The 20,555-nt window shown below is 43.1% G+C and overlaps 1 protein-coding gene across 4 annotated transcripts in view; it reads left to right on the forward strand.

Moving 5' to 3' along the window:
- TRIO (trio Rho guanine nucleotide exchange factor) overlaps positions 1–20,555 on the forward strand; it is a 347,980-nt gene that overhangs the window by 241,283 nt on the left and 86,142 nt on the right. For all 4 annotated transcript variants that reach the window (XM_026506706.4, XM_044386996.3, XM_044386995.3 and 1 more), the window contains exons 22-33: positions 577–771; positions 869–984; positions 1,745–1,811; positions 2,429–2,538; positions 3,452–3,521; positions 4,147–4,236; positions 7,527–7,619; positions 10,036–10,147; positions 12,348–12,538; positions 14,532–14,633; positions 18,291–18,433; positions 19,023–19,122. In XM_026506706.4, the coding sequence (XP_026362491.2) occupies positions 577–771; positions 869–984; positions 1,745–1,811; positions 2,429–2,538; positions 3,452–3,521; positions 4,147–4,236; positions 7,527–7,619; positions 10,036–10,147; positions 12,348–12,538; positions 14,532–14,633; positions 18,291–18,433; positions 19,023–19,122 (1,389 nt within the window). The remainder of the gene's footprint in view (positions 1–576; positions 772–868; positions 985–1,744; positions 1,812–2,428; positions 2,539–3,451; positions 3,522–4,146; positions 4,237–7,526; positions 7,620–10,035; positions 10,148–12,347; positions 12,539–14,531; positions 14,634–18,290; positions 18,434–19,022; positions 19,123–20,555) is intronic.

Genomic DNA, 20,555 nt, shown 5'->3' on the forward strand with positions numbered 1-20,555 from the left:
TCTACTGAGAGTTGAAGAAGAAATGAATCTGCTACATGGAGTTGCTTCAAGCATTTTGTTGAGTGTCTGCCCTGGGGAGATCCTTTGCTACCTACGCGGCAGGAAAGCCAGCATCTCAGACCACGGCTGCCCTAGACGGGCGCAGGGAATAAACCTGCAGGAAGCAGGGAAGTGTCTTGGTAGCCAATGCGTGCAGCCCTTCGGTGGTGGAGACTCGAGGGGCCGTAGAGGGAACAGCCTGAGTGAGCATTCCTTTGTCCCTTTGTTCCTTTGTTCCTTCAGCGGGTACCTCCTGGGCATCCACCCGAAGAAGACCTTGTCGAAAGAAAGTCTAGATTTTTGTCTGGTTGTTTTCGAGGTCATAAACCTGCCATTCTTTGTGGAAAGCTGAGGAAAGGTAGCTCAGCTAGGATCAGGGAAAAGAATTGGTGGACTTGGAGCTTTGGTGGAAGTTTCTGTCCCCAGCAGTTTTTCCCGGTTCCGAGCTCAGAGTGGTAGGCAAGTTGCCACTATGTTTCTGGTTTCTGGCAGTTGAGTTCATTTGCCTCACAATACTTTCCTGTTGTTTTTTTGCAGCAAACCAAAGAGAGAGTGAAGCTATTGATACAGCTGGCTGATGGCTTTTGTGAAAAAGGGCATGCCCATGCAGCAGAGATAAAAAAATGTGTGACTGCCGTGGATAAGAGGTACAGAGATTTCTCTCTGCGGATGGAGAAGTACAGGACCTCTTTGGAGAAAGCCCTGGGGATTTCTTCAGATTCCAACAAATCGGTAAATTGCTTTGTGCACACAGGGTAAATCATGGTGTTCTTCCTCGTGTCCTCCCGGATTTAATTAACTGAAGTTCCTTGGCTCTCTTCCTCCACAGAGCAAAAGTCTTCAGCTAGACATAATCCCTGCCAGTGTCCCTGGGTCGGAGGTGAAGCTTCGGGATGCTGCTCACGAGCTTAACGAAGAGAAACGGAAGTCGGCCCGCAGGAAAGAGTAAGCCAGTCTCTCAGAATCTGCTGGGATTCGTTGAAAAAGTGAAGAAAACGTCACTTGGACAAACACGCTTCTGTGTGTGCTTTGAAACCAAATGGCACTAATCCGTTGTGATGCTCTGAACATGCGTCGTTTTTGCAACCCAGACTCCACTGTCCCCTTGTCACCTGCTTCAGAAACCGTGTCTTGTTTTCGTCCCTGTGCCTCCATTTCCTACGGGGTTGACAAATTGTTTTAGTGTCATTGGTCATCAGTAAGTTATGCTAATGAGAGAAATAACACAGGTGGCTCTGTTTCAGAGTTGCCAGTTAGTAAACTATACTCGACATTCCTGAAGACGTGATTGTCCTAAACCTGGGGTTCTCAGCTGGTGGACATTCCACCACGTGTGGAGACACCATGGGAGGGGGGCATGCTACGGCATCTGGTGTGTGGAGAGCGGGGATGCTGCTGACGTCCTCCACTGCACAGGACAGCCCCCCAGCAGAGCCTTATCTGCCCCCACATGTCGGTGGTGTTGAGTGAGGAACCCTGACCTGCAGGGACCTCAACAGACTGTTTTCCAGAATGGTTTTTCCTTTGAATCGGTGGCTGCATATTATTACTGTTCTGTCTGTTCTTGATTTAATTCCCCAGAACACCTTACTGACTGATGCTTTTAAAACCGCCTTATTATTTTATAAACCACCAAAGTAGGTAGTTAAAATCAGCGTGCGTCCTGCCTGTAAACTGAGCCCCTCGCTGTCTTCCTCTGTTGAAGGTTCATCATGGCTGAGCTAATTCAAACTGAAAAGGCCTACGTAAGAGACCTCCGCGAGTGTATGGATGTAAGTAAGTTTTTTTGCTTGTTTATTTAGATTCTGCCTAAGCGTACTAGTTATCCCTACCTGTTGGTAATTCTTAATCACACTTTTTGTTGTTTTTGAGATTTTAAGTGCGCTTAAGCAGCCTGTTTTTCTTGTTTCCGCCCTTCTGTGAGGTTCCAGGCTTGTGTTTTGCTCATCACAGAGATGATACAGCATTAATCCTCTCATTCCGTTCATCACATGACGGCCTGGCTGACATTCTCTTTGTATAGAATTTTACAGCAGCTTCAGAGAAATGTGCCTACTAATTATGACTGGCAACTCATACTCTCAGTAGTTTAAAGAATACTTGTCATACCTCGTAGAGTAGGTTAACTCCAAAACTCGAAGCGGGGATAGAAAGTTTTGAACTGGAGCGCGTAGGAATGACTCTCAAGTGCTCATAGCAACGGTGGGGGGCCGGGGGGGGGCTTTTTCGGGAAAAAGTTTTTCATGTTGTTTTGTCAGAGGTTGCATTCTTCAGATGTATTTTTCAGTGATCATGAACCCTGGGTATGTATCAGAGATGTCAGGAGTAGCTGTTTCTTGGACGTGTGCTGCGGGTTTTTGTGTAATTCCTCTGCTTCCCTCCCGGCCAGACGTACCTGTGGGAAATGACCAGCGGGGTGGAGGAGATCCCAGCCGGCATCGTAAACAGAGAGCTTGTTATCTTCGGGAACATGCAGGAAATCTATGAGTTTCATAATAAGTGAGTGGCTTTATCTTTGGAGAGCTGGTTACTCTTGAAATCTAGACACTGTGCTGAAGTTTCATAACAAGAAATGAAAGCTTCCGACTAAATTAAGCATCCATTTCATGATTCTGTTGAAACTCGGATAACGCCTGCCAGGCTTTCGTCAAAAAGACCGACATTGTAGAGACTGTTTTAATGGAGACCCAGCTTTTTCTGTGTACTCTCCTGCCAATAACATTAGAGAAAGTGTGAACACTGTTTTTGGAGGAACCCTGACTTCCCTGAAGCTGGGTCACCAGCTGCTACGTCAGTTACTTCTTAGAATTAAAGGAGAGTTCTCTGAGGCTGCTGGCCCATGTTTGGTCTTTTCCAGCAAGAGGGAAGAGGGAACTGAGGACAGAGCAGATGTGTAGTCTGACCAAAATAAAATGTGCTGTCCATTGGCCATAGGAGGCACATGGTTTTATTTTTAAGGTGTTTTGTTTGTTTGTTTTGAAGAAATCTGTGCAGCCCAGTAGCCTGTGGAAAGATCATGCTGGGGCCAAAGCTGCCAGACTCTTCCTCACTCCCCAGCCCCCACCCCTGCAAAACACGCTGAAATCTAAATGGCTTCTTCTGAGTGTTTGTTTGTATGCGGAATAACATCCGTAGCTACTGAACAAAGCACTCACCCAGAAGTAAGCTGCTAGGTTAAAGTCTGTATTAGAAAGTGTTTGAAGGCCAAACATGTTAGCTATTTGAAAGTCACAATAATTTAGTCTAGTTAAGAGCTTCACGTTTTGTTAAATCTTTAAAATCTAGAGGGCACAGATTTTTCACTGCACTTGATTGAAACGGTATGCTTGGCATGCTCTGATTTCTGGCTTATCTCACTAGTAAAGTGCTTTAAAACGTCTTAATAATATGATACCATTTTTACTCTCTGCAGCATATTCCTTAAAGAGCTGGAAAAATATGAGCAGTTGCCAGAGGACGTTGGACATTGCTTTGTTACTTGGGTAATGACACCTCAGCTACTTGTTCTCACAATTGTTTGGTGGCTTTGCAGGAAGTTAGAAGGAATATGGTTCATTTCTTTTATGTCACCATCTTCTATGGTGTCCGCTTATGGAGAAGTGGACTTTGCATCTAAGAATTACATTCTCCAACTAGATAGTAATGTGGAGTGAGCTTTTTATTGGTAGTAGTGATGGTTTGAAATGGAACATTTAATGTGCTGGGCCTGTGCATGGCCTTGGGGATTCACAGGTGAACGTGAGTGCCCAGCCATGCCTGGGGGGCCAGGGTGTGCGGGGGGAGGGCTTACGTGTGCAGAGGAGAGGCAGACAGTAGCCTGGTGTCAGTGCCCTGCCCTCTTCGCATGATGCCCAGGTTTGCACCGGCCGCTGTGGAGACAGGGAGGGTGTGCCCAGCCCCAACTTACCGGGCCAGGGGAGGCTTCTGGAGGAGTGTGGTAGCAGTAGGATGTGTTTCTTATTTTTAACAGCTTTCTGTATAAAATAGGGTTTCTTTTATGTAGAGCTTCAATTTCCTTTATCCCCATTGCTACTTTTCTACACAAAGGTATCATATATTGACTTATTGCCACTTGAGAGAGACCTTCTAATTTTTTGTTGTTTATAGGCAGACAAGTTTCAGATGTATGTCACATATTGCAAAAATAAGCCTGATTCTACTCAGCTGATATTAGAGCATGCGGGATCCTACTTTGATGTAAGTAAGAGATTCCTGGTGAAGCAGTGAAATCTTCATCGTGTTTGGTAAACATAACATGCAACGCTACTCATAGCTTTCACCTAACGGATGGTACAGTATTTTCATTTTTATCTGTCACATTTATGATGGGATATTCTTCTGTTTTCTTCTGTTTTCAAAAGATCCTTCTAAGATTTTAACAGGTACATGTGTATGTAACATGACTTACTATTTACATATAATCATTAATTCTTATATGTAATATCATGTCCAGAAGGTGTAAACTATTAAGCTGCTTTTTCTTAAGCAAAAAGAATCTTTGAACCTTTGAATCTTTTTTATTCATTTTTCCCATTTTTATCATGTGATCAATTTCCAAAAGTAGCTTATCAGTAAAATTTTTACAGATAGCGCTGTAACAACTAGGACCATTGGGAGGCTCATTAATTATATTCCCACTGGTGTAAGCATACATGTAGGTCCTACATGTAGGTTTTTTTGAAAGATATTGCAGGGAGGTTATTTTGTACAGAGGGGGTTGGAGCCTTATAGAAATAATATACAGAAAGCTTCTTGGGTCTCCAGAATATAGTCAGACGTCAAATATATCATGATTAAAAGAGTACTTTTCAGTGTCATGTGTAATTTGGTGTACAAGATTGCAAGAGTACTAGATTAGTTTCTGTCCTTATGCTTGTGCGTGGCCATGCGTGATACTCTTCTCTGGACATCTGGGAAATGAGAATACATTTTAGCTTCTGTCTTTGCCATGAAGGCCTGTAGATGGCCCTATTTTAGTTGTCATTCTCGTGACCAGTAATTCTACATCACTGCCTTTGTAAATATCAAGTCAGTTCACCCAGCCCAGTGCCCCCTTTTTTGTCAGTTTTTCACACCTCCCTCGCTTTTTACCATCAGATGAAACTCAACATCACGGCTGTATGTGGAGTTAGAATTCGGTAAGGCCTGAGTACGCAGATCATGTGGCAAATTGAATCAAATCAAATGGCTTTGGAATCAAGCCATTTAAAAATACCCTTTGCCCTAAAACACCTTTAAAGATAAAGGAAATTATGCTTATCTGATTTAGGGATCTTGCAGACGTCTGCCTTCAGTCTCCATGGTACAGATGATCGCACATTGACTGGGGCTCAGTGAGCTTCGTGGTGTTTGTGGTGTTAGGTGTGCTGCTGACCTGTGAGCGAGGTCATCCTCTTACCCCTCTGTTCTTTGCCCCTACCTTCCAAAGTAAAATTTTAGAAGCACAGAAGTTTTGGGGTTTTTTTAACAGCTTTTTAGGAAAAGGAGGCTTTATTATTTCAGCAGGATTAAACCTTTGTCAGGTGTTTTGGAAAAATACTCTGCTCTTATAGCCGTTTTTGTCTTTATTTTCTTTAATCATTTTATATTTTAATCATGATAAGTATATTCTTTAATCTGCATCCCCGTTTTCCCCCACCCTCCCCAACTCTCTCCCCTCTGGTAACCATCAGTGTGTTCTCTATAGTTAAGAGTCTGTTTCTTGGTTTGTGTGTGTGTGTGTGTCTCTCTCTCTCTTTTTTTAATCTTTGTTCATCTGTTTTGTTTCTTAAATTCCACATCTGAGTGAAATCATATGGTATTTGTCTTCCTCTGACTTATTTCACTTAGTGTAATACTCTCTAGCTCTATCCACGTCATTGCAAATGGCAAGATTTCATTCTTTTTGATGGATGAGTAATATTCCTCTGTGTGTGTGTGTGTGTGTGTGTGTGTGTGTGTGTGTGTGTAAACCACATCTTCTTTATCCATTCATCAGTCAGTGGACACTTGGCCTGTTTCCATAATTTGGCTATTATAGATAATGCTGCTATAAACGTAGGGGTGCATGTATCCCTTTGAATTAGTGTCTTTATTTTTTGGGTAAATACCCAAGTCTTGTGATTCCTGGATTGTAGGTAGTTAGTTCTATTTTTAACTTTTTGAGGAACCTCCATACTATTTTCCAGAGTGGCTGCACTAGTCTGCATTCCCACCTACAGTGCAAGAGGGTTCCTTTTTCTCCACATCCTCGCCAACACCTTCTTGTATTTTTTATTTTAGCCATTCTGACAGGTGCGAGATGATATCTTATTATAGTTTTGATTTGCATGTCTCTGGTGATGGGTGGTGGTGTGCATCTTTTCATATTTCTGTTGGTCATCTGTATGTCTTTGGAGAAATGCCCATTCATATCTTCTGCCTACTTTTTAATTGGATTGTGTGTGTGTGTGTGTGTGTGTGTGTGTGTGTGTGTGTTGAGTTGTATCAGTTCTTTTTATATTTTGGATGCTGATCCTGTATCAGATGCGTCATTTGCAAATACCTTCTTCCATTCAGTAGGTTGTCTTTGGTTTTGTTGATTATTTTCTTCGCTGTGCAGGAGCTTTTTATTTTGATGTTGTCCCAGTAGTTTATTTTTGTGTTTATTTTCCTTGTCTCAGGAGGCATATCTAGAAAAATGTCTCTGTAACCAATGTCATAGAAATTACTGGCTGTGCTCTCTTTAGGGATTTTTATGGTTTCAGGTCTCACATCTGTGCCTTTATTCCATTTTGAGTTTACTTTTGTGTGTGGTGAAAGAAAGTGGTCCAGTTTCATTCTTCTGCATGTTGCTGTCTAGTTTTCCCAACACCATTTGTTGAAGATAATTTTTCCCATTGGATATTCATTTCTGTCTTGTCATTTTCGAATAGTGAGGTATGATATGAATGTGATGATGATAAGATATTAAAAATGTCAACAAAAATAGTGAGATTGGTGTTTAGGAATATTAGAGATGCATTTCTGAATGTTATTAAAACAAGGTATTCAAAAGACATTACAATATCAAATGTTTTGTGGGGTATGCATGAAATGGAATACTTTTCAGCTGTATAAAGGGATAAACTCTTGATACATAAATAGCAAAAGATTAATCTCCAAAACGAGGGCGCGTCCAGTCCGTGGCTCAGTGTCCCGTGGCTGAATGGCGCTAGGGCTGGCCCCGGGGGTTGGGGGTTTGCCAGGCCAGCACGGGCCCTGTAGCTGGGAGTCGTGGGCTTGGCCTGTTTGACGTCTGCACGTGAAAGCCAGGAATCCAGACTGAGCACTGCTCTCTTCTGGTTCAAAGTGATTAACTTATTCTTATGTTCAGCACATTAAAAGAATAAATAGTGATTTCTACTTTTTATTTCTAGAATGATAGGTGTGTATTCATTGTGGAGGTAAAAAATGTAAAGCTTTAATTCATGCTATCTAATTTACCCAGTAACGTTCATCAGTATATAAATTTTTCTTTCTTAATTCAGGAAATACAGCAGCGGCATGGATTAGCCAATTCCATCTCTTCTTACCTTATTAAGCCAGTTCAGCGAATAACAAAGTATCAACTTCTTTTAAAAGTATGTATGAAGCATCTTCTGCCTGCAAAATTCTGTGAACTGTGCATTATTATTTTGTCATTTTTCTCTCACTTTATGTAAAGTACCCTGAATTTTTGAAATAACACCTAGCCAATTAACTTTTTTTAATTCATTGCCATTTGTACCCTGATCAGTTTCTCCGTGCAGCAGGTAGATAAGGGACTATTCCTTGATTATGCGCCTGAACTTTACTGACTGGCCCTGGTCCCCAACATAGACTGAGAAAGGAAAGGAGACTGTCAACCCTGGATCACTTAGTCCCTGTGTCCCAGGATGGCTTGCTGACCATGGTCCAGGCACTGTGCTTTATGCTCTGTGTGCGTTAAGTTCACCTCCTCACAGTGCTGGTCTGCAGGTCTGGAAATGAGCCTGTGAGGGTGAGGGCTATGCCCACAGTCACTGCTGGGTCCCTGGTATCTGGGCTCTACTCTGAACCCAGGTGGGACACAACCTTAGGCAGTGTCCTCCCTGTGACGTCTAGTCACGTGTCACACACATCTTTATGGAACATGTTGTTCACACACATCCCAAGTACTTGAGTCAAACTGACCTCCACTTTCTCTTGGTTATGGATGATTACAGTTAAAGTCATCCTATGACTAGGTATGGTGACGGGTGTTAACTAGACTTGCTGTGATCATTTTGCAATATATACAAATAGCGCATCCTTATGTCATACTCTTGAAACTAACATAATGGTGTGTGTCAATTATACATCAAAAAAATCTCACATTTGTAGTAATCTAAGGATTTAACAGTAGAATGGTAAAGGAAACTTAGAATTTGTGATCGTTGCCGCAGAATGCATCATATAAATTGACGCATATTTTCTTGACTACAAGAATAAGAATCTACAGCCTCTACCTAATAATGTTTACCCTGTTATTTCCTTGGCTGGAGAATGTTATAGAGCATGAGAATGAACCAACTGCCCACTCATCCTGGGAACAGTATTTTGTGAATCTGACTCTGTCCCCACTGCTGCCCTAGCACAGCAGTAAGAAGTGATGATGTAATTTTCTCAGATAGAAAAGAAGTTCAGAGATGGGGTTACGAAATCCTGAAACTCTTTTTTATCTTTCTGTTAATGAGAAAACTCCAGAAACAGAAGTGGCTATATTCTTTTGTTAAAGTGATACTGTTATGGGACATTTCTGTTGGGAAAGCTCTCCTGCACTTTTGTATCAAAATCCTATTAAGTGCTTTTATGACCCTCACTGCAGGAATATGAGTTTGCCACGAACATGAAATACAAGTCAGGAGGTTAAGTTGTTTATATTCGCATTAGCTTTCTGCTTTGTACTTCTGCAAAGGCATTGTACCTCTCAGTGTCCTCAAGATTTAAAGATTTTGTCTGTAGCATGTGTTTCCACTGAAGATCTCTTTCTCAGTGACCTCACATCTAGTTAATCACCATTAAAGTGGGGCTCTAATTTATAAACCTCATGTTATTCTGCCCACGGGTTCTTAAGCAGTTTAGTAATAAACTCTGTTGAGATCCCCAGTGAGGAAGGTTTTCTGCCAGTGAGGTTTAATTTCTGTACCTAGCATATTTAAGTACTTTTTTGCCAAGCTGCTTAGAATAATAGGTAAAAACCATCTGGTCATGAGTGAAAGTGCTTGTCCGGTGCCAAGTTGCTCTAAAACTATCCAGTATGAGACCAGAGCTGACTGCAGTGCCCTGTCTGTCCCTCTGGGGGGCTGCCAGGACACAGAAAGCTGTGGTTACTATTACTGACTGAATATAACTGTTCATACGCTTGGTAAGAAAATATCTTGGACCCTGCCAGAACGTGCATTTATGGTCCTTGTTATCCTTCATTTAGTAGCAAATGTTCCTCCGAGTAGATCTGAGATATAATCACACTCGGGGAGGTGTGATTAGATCATTAGCGCTTTGGTAACCATCCTGCGCACAAAGGTACAGCATGTAACTGTGGATCCTGGTGCACGGTGCTGCTCCCGCCCCTGACCTGGGAGTTCCAGGTTAGGTGAGGTGTGGCATTAACAGCACCGGAGAGTTCACGATCACACGGGGGTGCTAGCTGGACTCTGCCATGACCTTCAAATAAAACCAATAGCTGATTATGCTTTGCTGTGCTGATTAAGTATTTTTATTTGTCATTTTTGAGCTTCGGTAATTAATGTGTGCACTGATTTCGTCTTAAACTGTGACTGCGTATGGTTTCCTCTGATCTGAAGAGGCATCCTGACTTGAGCAGGACAAATCCTTCCATCCATTGGATAGTAATTCATTTTCTATGAGAATGTGTGCCCAGTTGACCGCAGTCTGTTCTCTTGAAAATCACGGATTCTTCATAGACTTCTTTTTTGCAAAGATCTTGTTGGTAGAGCTTTTGGTCTTTGGCTGGTTCATGGTATTGGTCTCTTGCAGGAGCTACTCACTTGCTGTGAGGAAGGAAAAGGGGAGATAAAAGATGGCCTCGAGGTGATGCTCAGTGTGCCTAAGCGAGCCAACGACGCCATGCACCTCAGCATGCTGGAAGGTAACGGGCTCTTCGCGTCCCTAACGAACATCTTTACGTTTTCCGTTGGCACTGTTCATAAGTGGATTTCCCATGCCCTGAAACTCTTGCTTTCATGCCTCTGTTTTATTAGGAGTTAAAGAGTTTAGATGTGAATACCTTCTTTTTTATTTTTTTTAAGATTTATTATTTATTTTAGAGAGAAAGAGAGTGAGTGTGCCGGCACGTGGTGGGCGAGGGGTGAAGGGAGAGGAAGAGAGAGCGTCCTCAAGCAGATACCCAGCCGAGTGTGGAGTCTGATGCAGGGCTTGGTCTTATGATCCCAAGGTCATGACCTGAGCTGAAATCAGGAGTCAGATGCTTAACCAACTGCACCACACAAGCACCCCAAGTACCTTCTTTCTTGAAAGAATTGGTTTCATTGCTTTCCCTAGGATCACAAGTGCTTCAGCCTCATTAAGAGCATGCCCTCGTCCATTAACTGGAGAACAGGCTGTCCACACTCAGAACCCCAGTAGCACCTTGTGTCACTTGCTTTAGGCTGTCTGGTGTCCGCGGTAGATAGATGGATGGAAGGAAGGCAGGCAAGATCAGCCCCTGTGATTATAAAATCCTTTAAAAAGCTTGTTGTTTCCCCATGTCTGTATCCATTGTATCACTTGCAAGAGCCTGGAACATGGTGGTGTATAATGTGGTGAAGAGAGAGTCAGAAAAATGAATTTAAAAATTACTTTTTTTTTTTTAAATATTTTATTTATTTATTCGACAGACATAGAGACAGCCAGCGAGAGAGGGAACACAGCAGAGGGAGTAGGAGAGGAAGAAGCAGGCTCATAGCAGAGGAGCCTGATGTGGGGCTCGATCCCATAATGCCGGGATCACGCCCTGAGCCGAAGGCAGATGCTTAACCGCTGTGCCACCCAGGTGCCCCTAAAAATTACTCTTGCAAGTGACATTTCCATGGATGCTTGTGTTTAAAAGGGCTCTTTCTGTGTTAGAGAGCTTAACTCTTATTATCAAGGTACACAATTATGTACAAGAAATAATCCTGCCCCAAATGCTTTTTCTATCCTGTGTCTATCATCAGTAGTATTGAGCAGTGTAACTAGTTGGGGCAGAGGTCCACCATTTGCCGTAGAGACCCAAAAATCAGAGGCCAGGGGAGATAGCTTTTGCTTTCTCTGATGTGAGACCCTGAGCTGGTGTGGCAGCCCTTCATAGCATCATCAAGGATTCAGGCTCTGTTCTCTGTACTTTCTCTCCACTGCTTACATGTTGTCTGCTTGGCTGGGTTCAGGATGTCAAGACCATGGTAACGTTCCATCGAGCGGAAAGATAATGGGGAAAGAGGGCGGGGAAGGAACAGCTACTGGAAGGGCAGAAACAAGGAGTTGTACGCAAGACTCCCCCACATGGCCTGAGCTTGGGTGCGTGGCTGTCCTAACTGCAGAGCAGGGGCTGGGAAATGCAGCACTTAATTGAGTGGCCACAGGGGCAGCTTCTGTCTGTGGAGAATAAGGGGAGAGCGGTAGTCGAGAGGGAACTAGCAGCCCCTGCCCCAGATATCCAGCCTGCTTGCTGAAAGTCCATGCAGTGGACCACTTCTGGGAAGAGTTGAGCAGAGCGAAAGCCCCCCCATGGCTGGAGTGCAATTGATTCACATGAGAATTTTGCAAAGACGGGAGAACTCACCAAGGAAGGCCAGACCAGAGCCTTAGAGGAAAGGCTGGGGCGGTTGTGGACTGTCCAGGAAGGGTGTTCTGGGCTGAAGAGACAGAGGATCATTACACAGGCTGGGAGTAGGCAGTGGCCTGGGGGAAGGTCCGTGGACCATTCTGGATGGTGGAGGAGGTCTGTGTGATGGAATGTCATGAGTGCAGACCGAGGAGAAGTAGGGAGTTCAGTGTAATCTCAAATGGTGTGAATGCCACCCGAAGGAGATAGAGTTCAAAGAATAAATCTGTGAGATTTATTTTTTTTATTTCTTTTTTTTTTTTTTGGAACAAGGGAAAATAAATGCAAAGTCACGTTTTAGGAAGAATTATCCTTTGTCAGGTGGGATCAGTGCAGAGAAGATGGAGTGGGGGCCCCGACAGGAAACTCTAATCTGAGATTTAATTGATGGGCATTGAACAAATGTTTAAATCATCACAGTGCTATGCTGTGCATCATTTTTTATTTTCTTTCAAATTGATTGTGCCTCCTTGTTTTTATGTTGTAGGGTTTGATGAAAATATTGAGTCTCAGGGAGAACTCATTCTGCAGGAATCCTTCCAAGTGTGGGACCCAAAAACCTTAATTCGAAAGGGTCGAGAACGGCATCTCTTCCTTTTTGAAATGTCCTTAGTATTTAGTAAAGAAGTGAAAGATTCCAGTGGCAGAAGCAAGTACCTTTATAAAAGCAAATTGTTTGTAAGTATAGACGTTCAGAATTGTAAATTTAAAGGTAACACACTTGCAGTCTTCTTGCGGGTAGAAAAAAATGACCATTGCTTTCAGTTTAACCTCCCAAACTCCTAAAATGTGGAGCTCTGGAATTGTAAGGTTTTCATCTTTCGCAGTGAAACTCTCTTGACGGTCTCCAGTCCACTAGAGGGAGCTCCTGGGTTTTAGCTTCGCTAGACTTCATAGACCTGCTTTTTCTAAATTCCATAGACTCCTGAGGATGAGAAAACAGTTTTTAAGTGAATTTAAATTTATCTCTTGTGTGCTTTAACCAACTTTACAAATAAATTGATCATATGAATTCTACAATTAAGTTCTCAAATCATTCTAATTAATTTTTCTTTCACCAACATTGGAACATACATTAAGCAGCCTTCCTGGGTGGCTCCCTGTGGGCTCTTAATGATGAGGTGTGAATTTTTCTTTCAATAAAGATAAATGTGTGAAAAATAAATAAGTTAATTTATGGTCCTTTACAATAACAAAATATGGTTATTAGAGAAAATATATATAAGCAAAAATAGTTTCAAAGGTCCACAGTCCCATCTGTACAGAGAGCACTCACTACCCTTGAGTGCTGGGTGGATACTGTGTTGCATTTGAATTCTTATTTAACTTGTGAGTGTACTTTCTGGCAAAAGAACATACCTGATGCCTTTTTCCCACGAGACGCAAGTCCAAGGAGTCTCTTTATAAAACCACATGTTGACTCTCAGAGAAGTCTCAGGCACGTGTCCTCCTCAAGGTCCACTGTATTTCTGTGTTTCCCTCATGGGAATACCTCAGGGGCTGTCAGCACAGAGCTGCTGGGCAGGGTCATGCGGGGGGAGGATTGGGCAAAACTAATGAAAAATCACCATCAGAGAAAGAATAGAAAATGTAATAGCATTTGGTTTCTTCTTTATATATGATGGATCGCTTATAAATTTTGGTAGATATTTGCAATTTGGACAACATCTACATCGTGTATTTTTATGGTATCCATATATTAAGTTCCCAAAGTAATAAAATACTAGCAATATAGAAATCATCTTTAATAATAATCTGGAATTTGCAAGTTCAAACTAATGATTTTCATACCATTTTCTTTGGCTTATATCCTGTTTGAGATTGTCTTTTGGCTCACGGCCCACCTTACATCATTTTAGATCATATTGTAACTGGAAAGAAAAAATGCAGCATTGCTGGCTAGTAATTTCACTAGCTGGCTTTAATCTATCCTCAGAGACTGAGCTAGTCTGTTTTAGAAGCTGATACATCTTCATTTAATTTATCTTTTAAAAGTTAAGGTCCCCTCAGAGGCCATGATTATGAATCACTTCCTTTGCTGGAGGGGGGAGATCGCACTAGGGGTCAGCTTGACTGTGGGGGAGGGACTGAGGATGTGGACCATCACCTACACTCTTCCACGTATTCCCATCACAGCTGCACATGTCACAGAGAGAAATTTTGACTCTTAGCCCTTAAAATTATCGGTGAAATACTAAAAGGTAGTGCTCTTGATGAACAAGTTGGAAAATAACTGAACTGTGAAGACATTATGTGTGTTCTGCGAAGCCACTTGCTCGTGCTAAAAATGCATGGCGGCAGCTCCTTTGCAACTAAGACAGATTCGTTTTGTTGTTCATCAGTTGAAAATGGTCAACTCTTGATTTTCCAGATAACAGGATTTTTAGATATTTTGGTTTCCTTCCTCTGGATTGCTGGTTGACCCTCATCAGGATCTCCAGTAGAGGTACATAGAGGAAGTAAAAGGGATGCAACCAATCATGGTGGCCTAAGAACAAAACTTTCTCATTTTAACTGAAATCAGAGCTGAGGATTACCCATCAGTGTAAACAAACTATGTTGTTATAACCCGGCATGACCGCAAGTCACCAAAAATCGTTTTCTTGGTCTTTGTTCCGTATCCCGCTGGAATATTATTGTCATCTAATTATGTAATTACCTTTTTATCCAGACCTCAGAGTTGGGTGTCACAGAACACGTTGAAGGAGATCCTTGCAAATTTGCACTGTGGGTGGGGAGGACGCCAACCTCAGATAATAAAATTGTCCTTAAGGTACGTTCATTTGAAGCTTGGGAATGTGCAGAGGGGCAAGTTTATCATGGCTGTGTATGCTTTTTTTTTTTTTTTCCGGTTGTTGAAACATACTGGTTTTGATGTCATTTTATTTGCTCTTTTTGTGTTCTCTTGGGATTGGTGATTACCACAAAAAGAACAGAGAATAAATTCAGTTTGGTACTCTAGTGGTAAAATGCCTTGAGGTAAACCTTTGCTCGTCTACTCTAAAGGTCAAATGGAGAGAAATCTCTTTAAACTTCTCCCATTCTTGCCGTCTGAAGAAGAATTAGTCGAGTCCATCAGAGATGCAGGGAGTTGAGGTACAGGAGGAAGGAGATGTGGATCAGAAGTTCTCACCGCACACTTCACCTCGTTTTTAAAGGGAAATAGGCACCTGATGAACTTGTGAAGGCCTTGGGCCATTTCAGAGCTGAACATGCCACGAGTCTTCATGGGGTCCCAGGCTCTTTGGCTTTCTGGTTAGGAGGCAGAGAAAAAAAGGAGATAATGATCAGTTACAGGGGCTGATAATGTGAGGATTTAAAGTGTTCAAAAACACTAAGGGTGCTTTTTTTTGTTGGGGGGGGGGAGGCCAAATATGTTTGAATATTTGATTTGAACTCTGCTTTCATCATACCAGCCTCTCCTATGAAAGACACAGGGCTCGCAGGGTGTCCTGTGTCCTCCCTCCTTCTGTGTTTGAGAAAATACAGATGGAACTGTCTTTTTTAGCTGCCTGGAAAGGCCATAAGTGATTTAAAGATGATTTGTGGAAGATGTTGCTGAAGATTTGTAGAATATTGGGAGATGAGCCAAAAGCTTAATGGGACTCTGGTGTATGAACTTGCATGCCAGTGATTCTGTCTTGTACATTCCTTTTAATCTCTCACCAGCATTTCCAGCAACTATGAGTTCCTCATCGGTACCTCGCTCTTAAAGAATTTGCACTTTAGTGAAAGCCATTGTGTTTCTAAGATCTTTATTCCCATGGAAATGATGGATTGTTTTGTAATGAATATATGATTACCAACCCAGTGTGTTGTTAGTATTGGCATAAAGCCCTATAAAATATAAATTGCACTGATAGCTAAATATTAGATAACTGAACTTTCCTAAGCCATAAAATTTTAAAGTATACTCAAAACCATAAAACTTCCAACTCATAGTAAGTATTTATCCAGATTACTACAGTGACAGATGTCAAAGGGTGCATCTAAGAAATAGTGCCAGATATTTTAGCCAGATTTGGACTACTTTCATTTAGGATATAATAAAATACTCATGATGCAATTGATGAATAAGACTTCCTACAGGCTTTATCAGATGAAAGCTTTCTAGGGGGATTTTGGGTAATATTTTTCTGCCTTCCAAGGAGAAACTAAAGGAAATGATGTCCTCATTCATTTTAGAGATTGCTTTGTGGTGGTGGAGATAGAGACAGAGGAGGTGGTGGTGGAGATGGAGGTGGAGGAGGTGGAGGAAATGGAGGTGGAGATGGTGATAGAGGTGGTGATGGTGGTGGAGGAGGAGGCGGTGATGGAGCTGGTGGTGGTGATGGAAATGGAGGTGGAGGTGGAGATGCCAGCTAAGATGGAGAGGTTAGTGGAGGCGGTGACTGAGGTGGTGGTGATGGAGACGATGGTGGGGATGATGGTGGAGGTGGTGGTGGTGGACAGAGCACTGCTGATAGACATGGAGGTGGTGGTAGAAGTGGTGGTAAAGGTGATTGAGATGGAGATGATGGTGGAGGTGGTGGTAGAGGTGGTTGAGATGATGGTGGAGGTGGTTGAGATGGAGGTGACAGTGGAGGTGATGGTGGTGGAGATGATGGGGGAGGTGGTGGAGATGATGGTGGAGGCGGTGGTGGAAATAATGGTGGAGGTGTTGGTGGCGGAGTAGAGAGCAGTGCTGGTGGAGCTGATTAGGGAGGTGGACGAGGTACTGGTGGTAATGACAATGACACTGATGGCCTAGTAGTTATAAAATAAAACCGCGGTCTCTTTTTATGTTGTCCTCTGGAAGGGAGAACCCTATTTCCAAATCCTTCCTTAAACGGACAGAGACTACCAAGAGTCTGAAACAAACTATTCCCATTTCTTAGACAAGTGGGACCTTTTATTTAGTATTTGGCTGGCTTACCTTTCTCTTACTATTTCTGAAAAATTGGCACCTGTTTTCCGTGTTTAATTTCTTTAAGGTCAGGAAAATTCTTCTCCATGGTGTAATGATCACTTCACTCTATTAAATCATGAGAATTTCATTTATTTCTGAACCATAGTAACAGTTTCCCTCAGTTGTCTCTAAACTCTGCCAAATGTTCTTTCTGAGACACTTCTTTTGGTTTAACCTGTACGTTTGTGTCAGGCATTTAAATGTCAGTAGATCTGTAGTTTTCAGAGTTTTGCACTGTGAGACACCTCTGTTTCCTGCATGGACTCCCCCAGTCCCTAATCACCCTGCCTCCGGCCCCAGAATAATTTGGGTTACGGCTTCCCAGTCTCAGATCTGGGAATGGGGGCAAGAAGCTCCTTTTATCCTTCATTTAGTTCCCTGTTCCTAGCTCTCAGTGACTTGAAGGACACATCTTCCAGTTAAAACATTTTACATAGGAAAACGAGTCTCAATTTTAATTTCCTTTCCCAACATGGGCCTTGACTTTCTGTTTTTGAAGACAAGGTGCACCATGAGGAAGTGCTTCCTCTTGGTCAGGATCTCAGCTGTAATCCCTCTGACGACTGTTTCAGTCATTTGCAAAGGGAATTATGCTTATGTCATAGGAGGTTGATATTTTCCACAAGGAAATTAAAAACTGTTACTTAGGCCCAGAACATGCAAAAGAAAAAAAAAAAAACTCCTTTGAGGCCAAGTGAAAGGAAGAAATCTGGAAAGAGTGCTGCCCTATGTGTTCATTCAACAAATGCTTATTGAATATCTACTATGTGTCATTTTCAGAAAATATTTCTCGAAAGTTATAATGGAGTTGAGGTAAACCCATGGTCTGTGATTGGCTGTGGGTTAGCTGGTTTATGCTACTGGTGTAGCCAGAGGTAGGTGAAGGCGGAGCTTGGGAGGACGGGCTCTGTCGTCCACAGGGATGCCGTCCGTCCAGTGCCAGCCTGAGAATTCCGGCTGCTTCCTGTGCCAGCCGTGTGGCCTTGGGCACATTTCTGACACAAGGATAAGGGGTCCTGACCCCACAGAGTGCTGTGGGGGTGGACACCGGTACAAGTGGGGGCATGGGGGCTTCTGCAAATGTTGTTCCTGGAGTGCAGTGCCTGAGGCAGCAAGATGTGGGCACCAGGGCAGCTGCCCAGGGACCGCCAACCTCTAGTCTTTGCGTAAATAGCTTCAGAGACACTTGGGCTTGGGATCGGCTGCACTTTCATATTCACCCAGAGCTGCTTAAAAGGTTTGGGGGCTGGGGAATGATTAATTATTAAAATAGAAATGTGGAGTAACATATAGGCTCTAAAATAAAAATGGTTTTGACTGAAAAATATTCAAAATGGCAAATTAAACATGCAATGCGGTTGCTGTTCTGCTGTGAAATTATTTTGAAAATGGGAAACGGAATGGGGGAGACCTGAGTGTGGTTAGTGCAGGCTCTGGAAAGGGCTGCTTCTGTATCCTGACTGACTCTCACGCCTTGTTAAGGCTTCCAGTATAGAAAACAAGCAGGACTGGATAAAGCACATCCGCGAAGTAATCCAGGAAAGGACTATCCACCTGAAAGGAGCCCTGAAGGAGCCCATTCACATCCCTAAAACGGCGCCGGCCACGAGACAGAAGGGAAGGAGGTTAGTGCTGGGGATTTGGGGGTAGGTTTGTTTACTTAGTAGGGAGGGAACAAGGCAGTGTTAACTGTTTTTCAAAGATCATTTTTCTTAAATATTTTGAGGAATATTTTTTTAATAGTTTACGTATTAACATCATTCTTAGCAATGAAATTGCTTTGTCAAGACAAGAACCTCCTTTAGCTTAAAGTAAACAAAGGGCATAAATAAATAAATAAATAAATAAATAAATAAATAAATAAAGTAAACGAAGGGCTGTATGCACATCCCTTTCTGTTGCCCTTTCCCACTGCAAGTGTGAGTCTGGACTCATATATAGGTCATGTGTGGGACGGGGACAAGCTATCGCATATCTTAGATGTTTGTGTTTCTCGTTTCTGCGTTGGAAATTACCACAACTGTGTCTTACCGTTGTGCGCGTTACACGGAGGACACATGTTGGACACGCAGCCGAGAGTGGCCTGTCATCGTTCACGCAGATGAGTTTGCGCCTCTTTGAACAAATCTGTCTCTGCAGCGGCTGATAGACGCTCTCCACCAGTCTTGAGAAATCCAGCAGTGTCAGGAATGAAAAGTTTGTTTGCTTCTTCAGGGATGGAGAGGATCTGGATAGCCAGGGCGATGGGAGCAGCCAGCCAGACACAATTTCCATCGCCTCACGGACGTCTCAGAACACACTGGACAGTGATAAGGTGAGCCGTCACCAGCACTTTCTTTGGCAGGCTGGGGGTGTAGCTCGTCTTGATCTGATAGGAAGCACCCTGTTTCTGTCTATAAATGACAGTTTGTCACCAACATTTCCAAACAGTCACTATGTGCTAAGTGGTGCTAGGAGTAGGAGCAGGGACAAAAAGTTGGGGGTGTCAGGGGTAAAGTCTGAGGACTCCGGAAAAATTGCCTGCCCTTCCCAGTGTCATTACGTGGTTTTCTGTTGGGGTGCTCTAGGGCAGGTGTTTAAGCTTTGTAATTTTACATGAAGCAGAAGAACCTGTTATTTTTAGTTAAATGTTACACAAAGGCCCGATGATCAAAGTGGAGCCGCTGTGATTGAAGCAGGGGCGCCGGCATCCTCAGGTGGGCCCTGTGGCGGCTCCTCAGAACACGGGTAAGCAGGATGCGGGAAAGGCACCCATGCCGACCGCGAGGAAGCCGATCCGGCCGCTATCCGAAAACATCTGTGTAGCTCTCCCTTCTGCAGAAGGGGTGCAGAGTATCCCGTGATCTGTCCTGATAGAATCTCAAAACCAACAAAAGAAATCAACAGGAGAGTTTGGAATCCAGGCTGACGTGAGGCACAGATAACCAGAGTCCTCTGTAAAAGCCAGTGGGGGGACGTTCGTGTCAGCTAAGTAAGTCTTCTGTTCCCACTGAGATGAGCAGGTGTTCTGTTTCTAACTGCTAGACCAAATTCTCCGAAAAGGTTATTTGACGGTAAATAGGGGTTTTATTTCATGGGCCACCAGTTCAGAATTCCTGCGTTTCCCACTGTGTGATGCAAGCTGTACTTTCTCACGTGAGACATTCGTCCCTCCGGGGTGGGGGGCGGGGGACACGGGAGTCTGTTCTTTGCCCGCTGTTTGCACAGCCCCTTGTTTGTAGCCAGGAAGTGTCCTGACTTCACCATCCTTTGGAAGCGACTACTGACCCAGGAGAGGGTCTGGTATCAGGGACTGTTTCCGATGGCAAGTCCCAGAGGCCCAGATGGGGGTCTTTTCTCACTCAGTTTTGCAGAGGATTCTGGCGTGTAATGCAGTTTCCAGGAGAGAAGTAAGTGGGTTTAAAAGTATTGCTCTCCTACAATGATTTCTTTTTCAAGATCCTTCTGGTTTGAATTTGTATTTCCTATTCAATTTTTTGAGTTCACCAAATTGTAAGCCCTAGAACTTAGAATGGTTGGAGTAGTAGGATGGAGAAGAAAAACAGTGCCTCATTTTATTTTGCTCAGAGCCCAGTGGCAAATATGTCTTGCCAGTGGTAGTAATGAGGAAGAAGAGAAATGATACGTCAGGCATCTGGTGTGTTATAGCAATGTTTCCTGTGGCCCCATCCCATAGCCATTTAGTTCAGAAAATAAAGTTTGAACTTGAAAACATTTTGTTAGAGTAATTCTGATTATTTTCTTTTA

The sequence above is a fragment of the Ursus arctos genome, unplaced genomic scaffold (assembly GCF_023065955.2).
Source record: "Ursus arctos isolate Adak ecotype North America unplaced genomic scaffold, UrsArc2.0 scaffold_15, whole genome shotgun sequence".
Classification (NCBI taxonomy): domain Eukaryota; kingdom Metazoa; phylum Chordata; class Mammalia; order Carnivora; family Ursidae; genus Ursus; species Ursus arctos.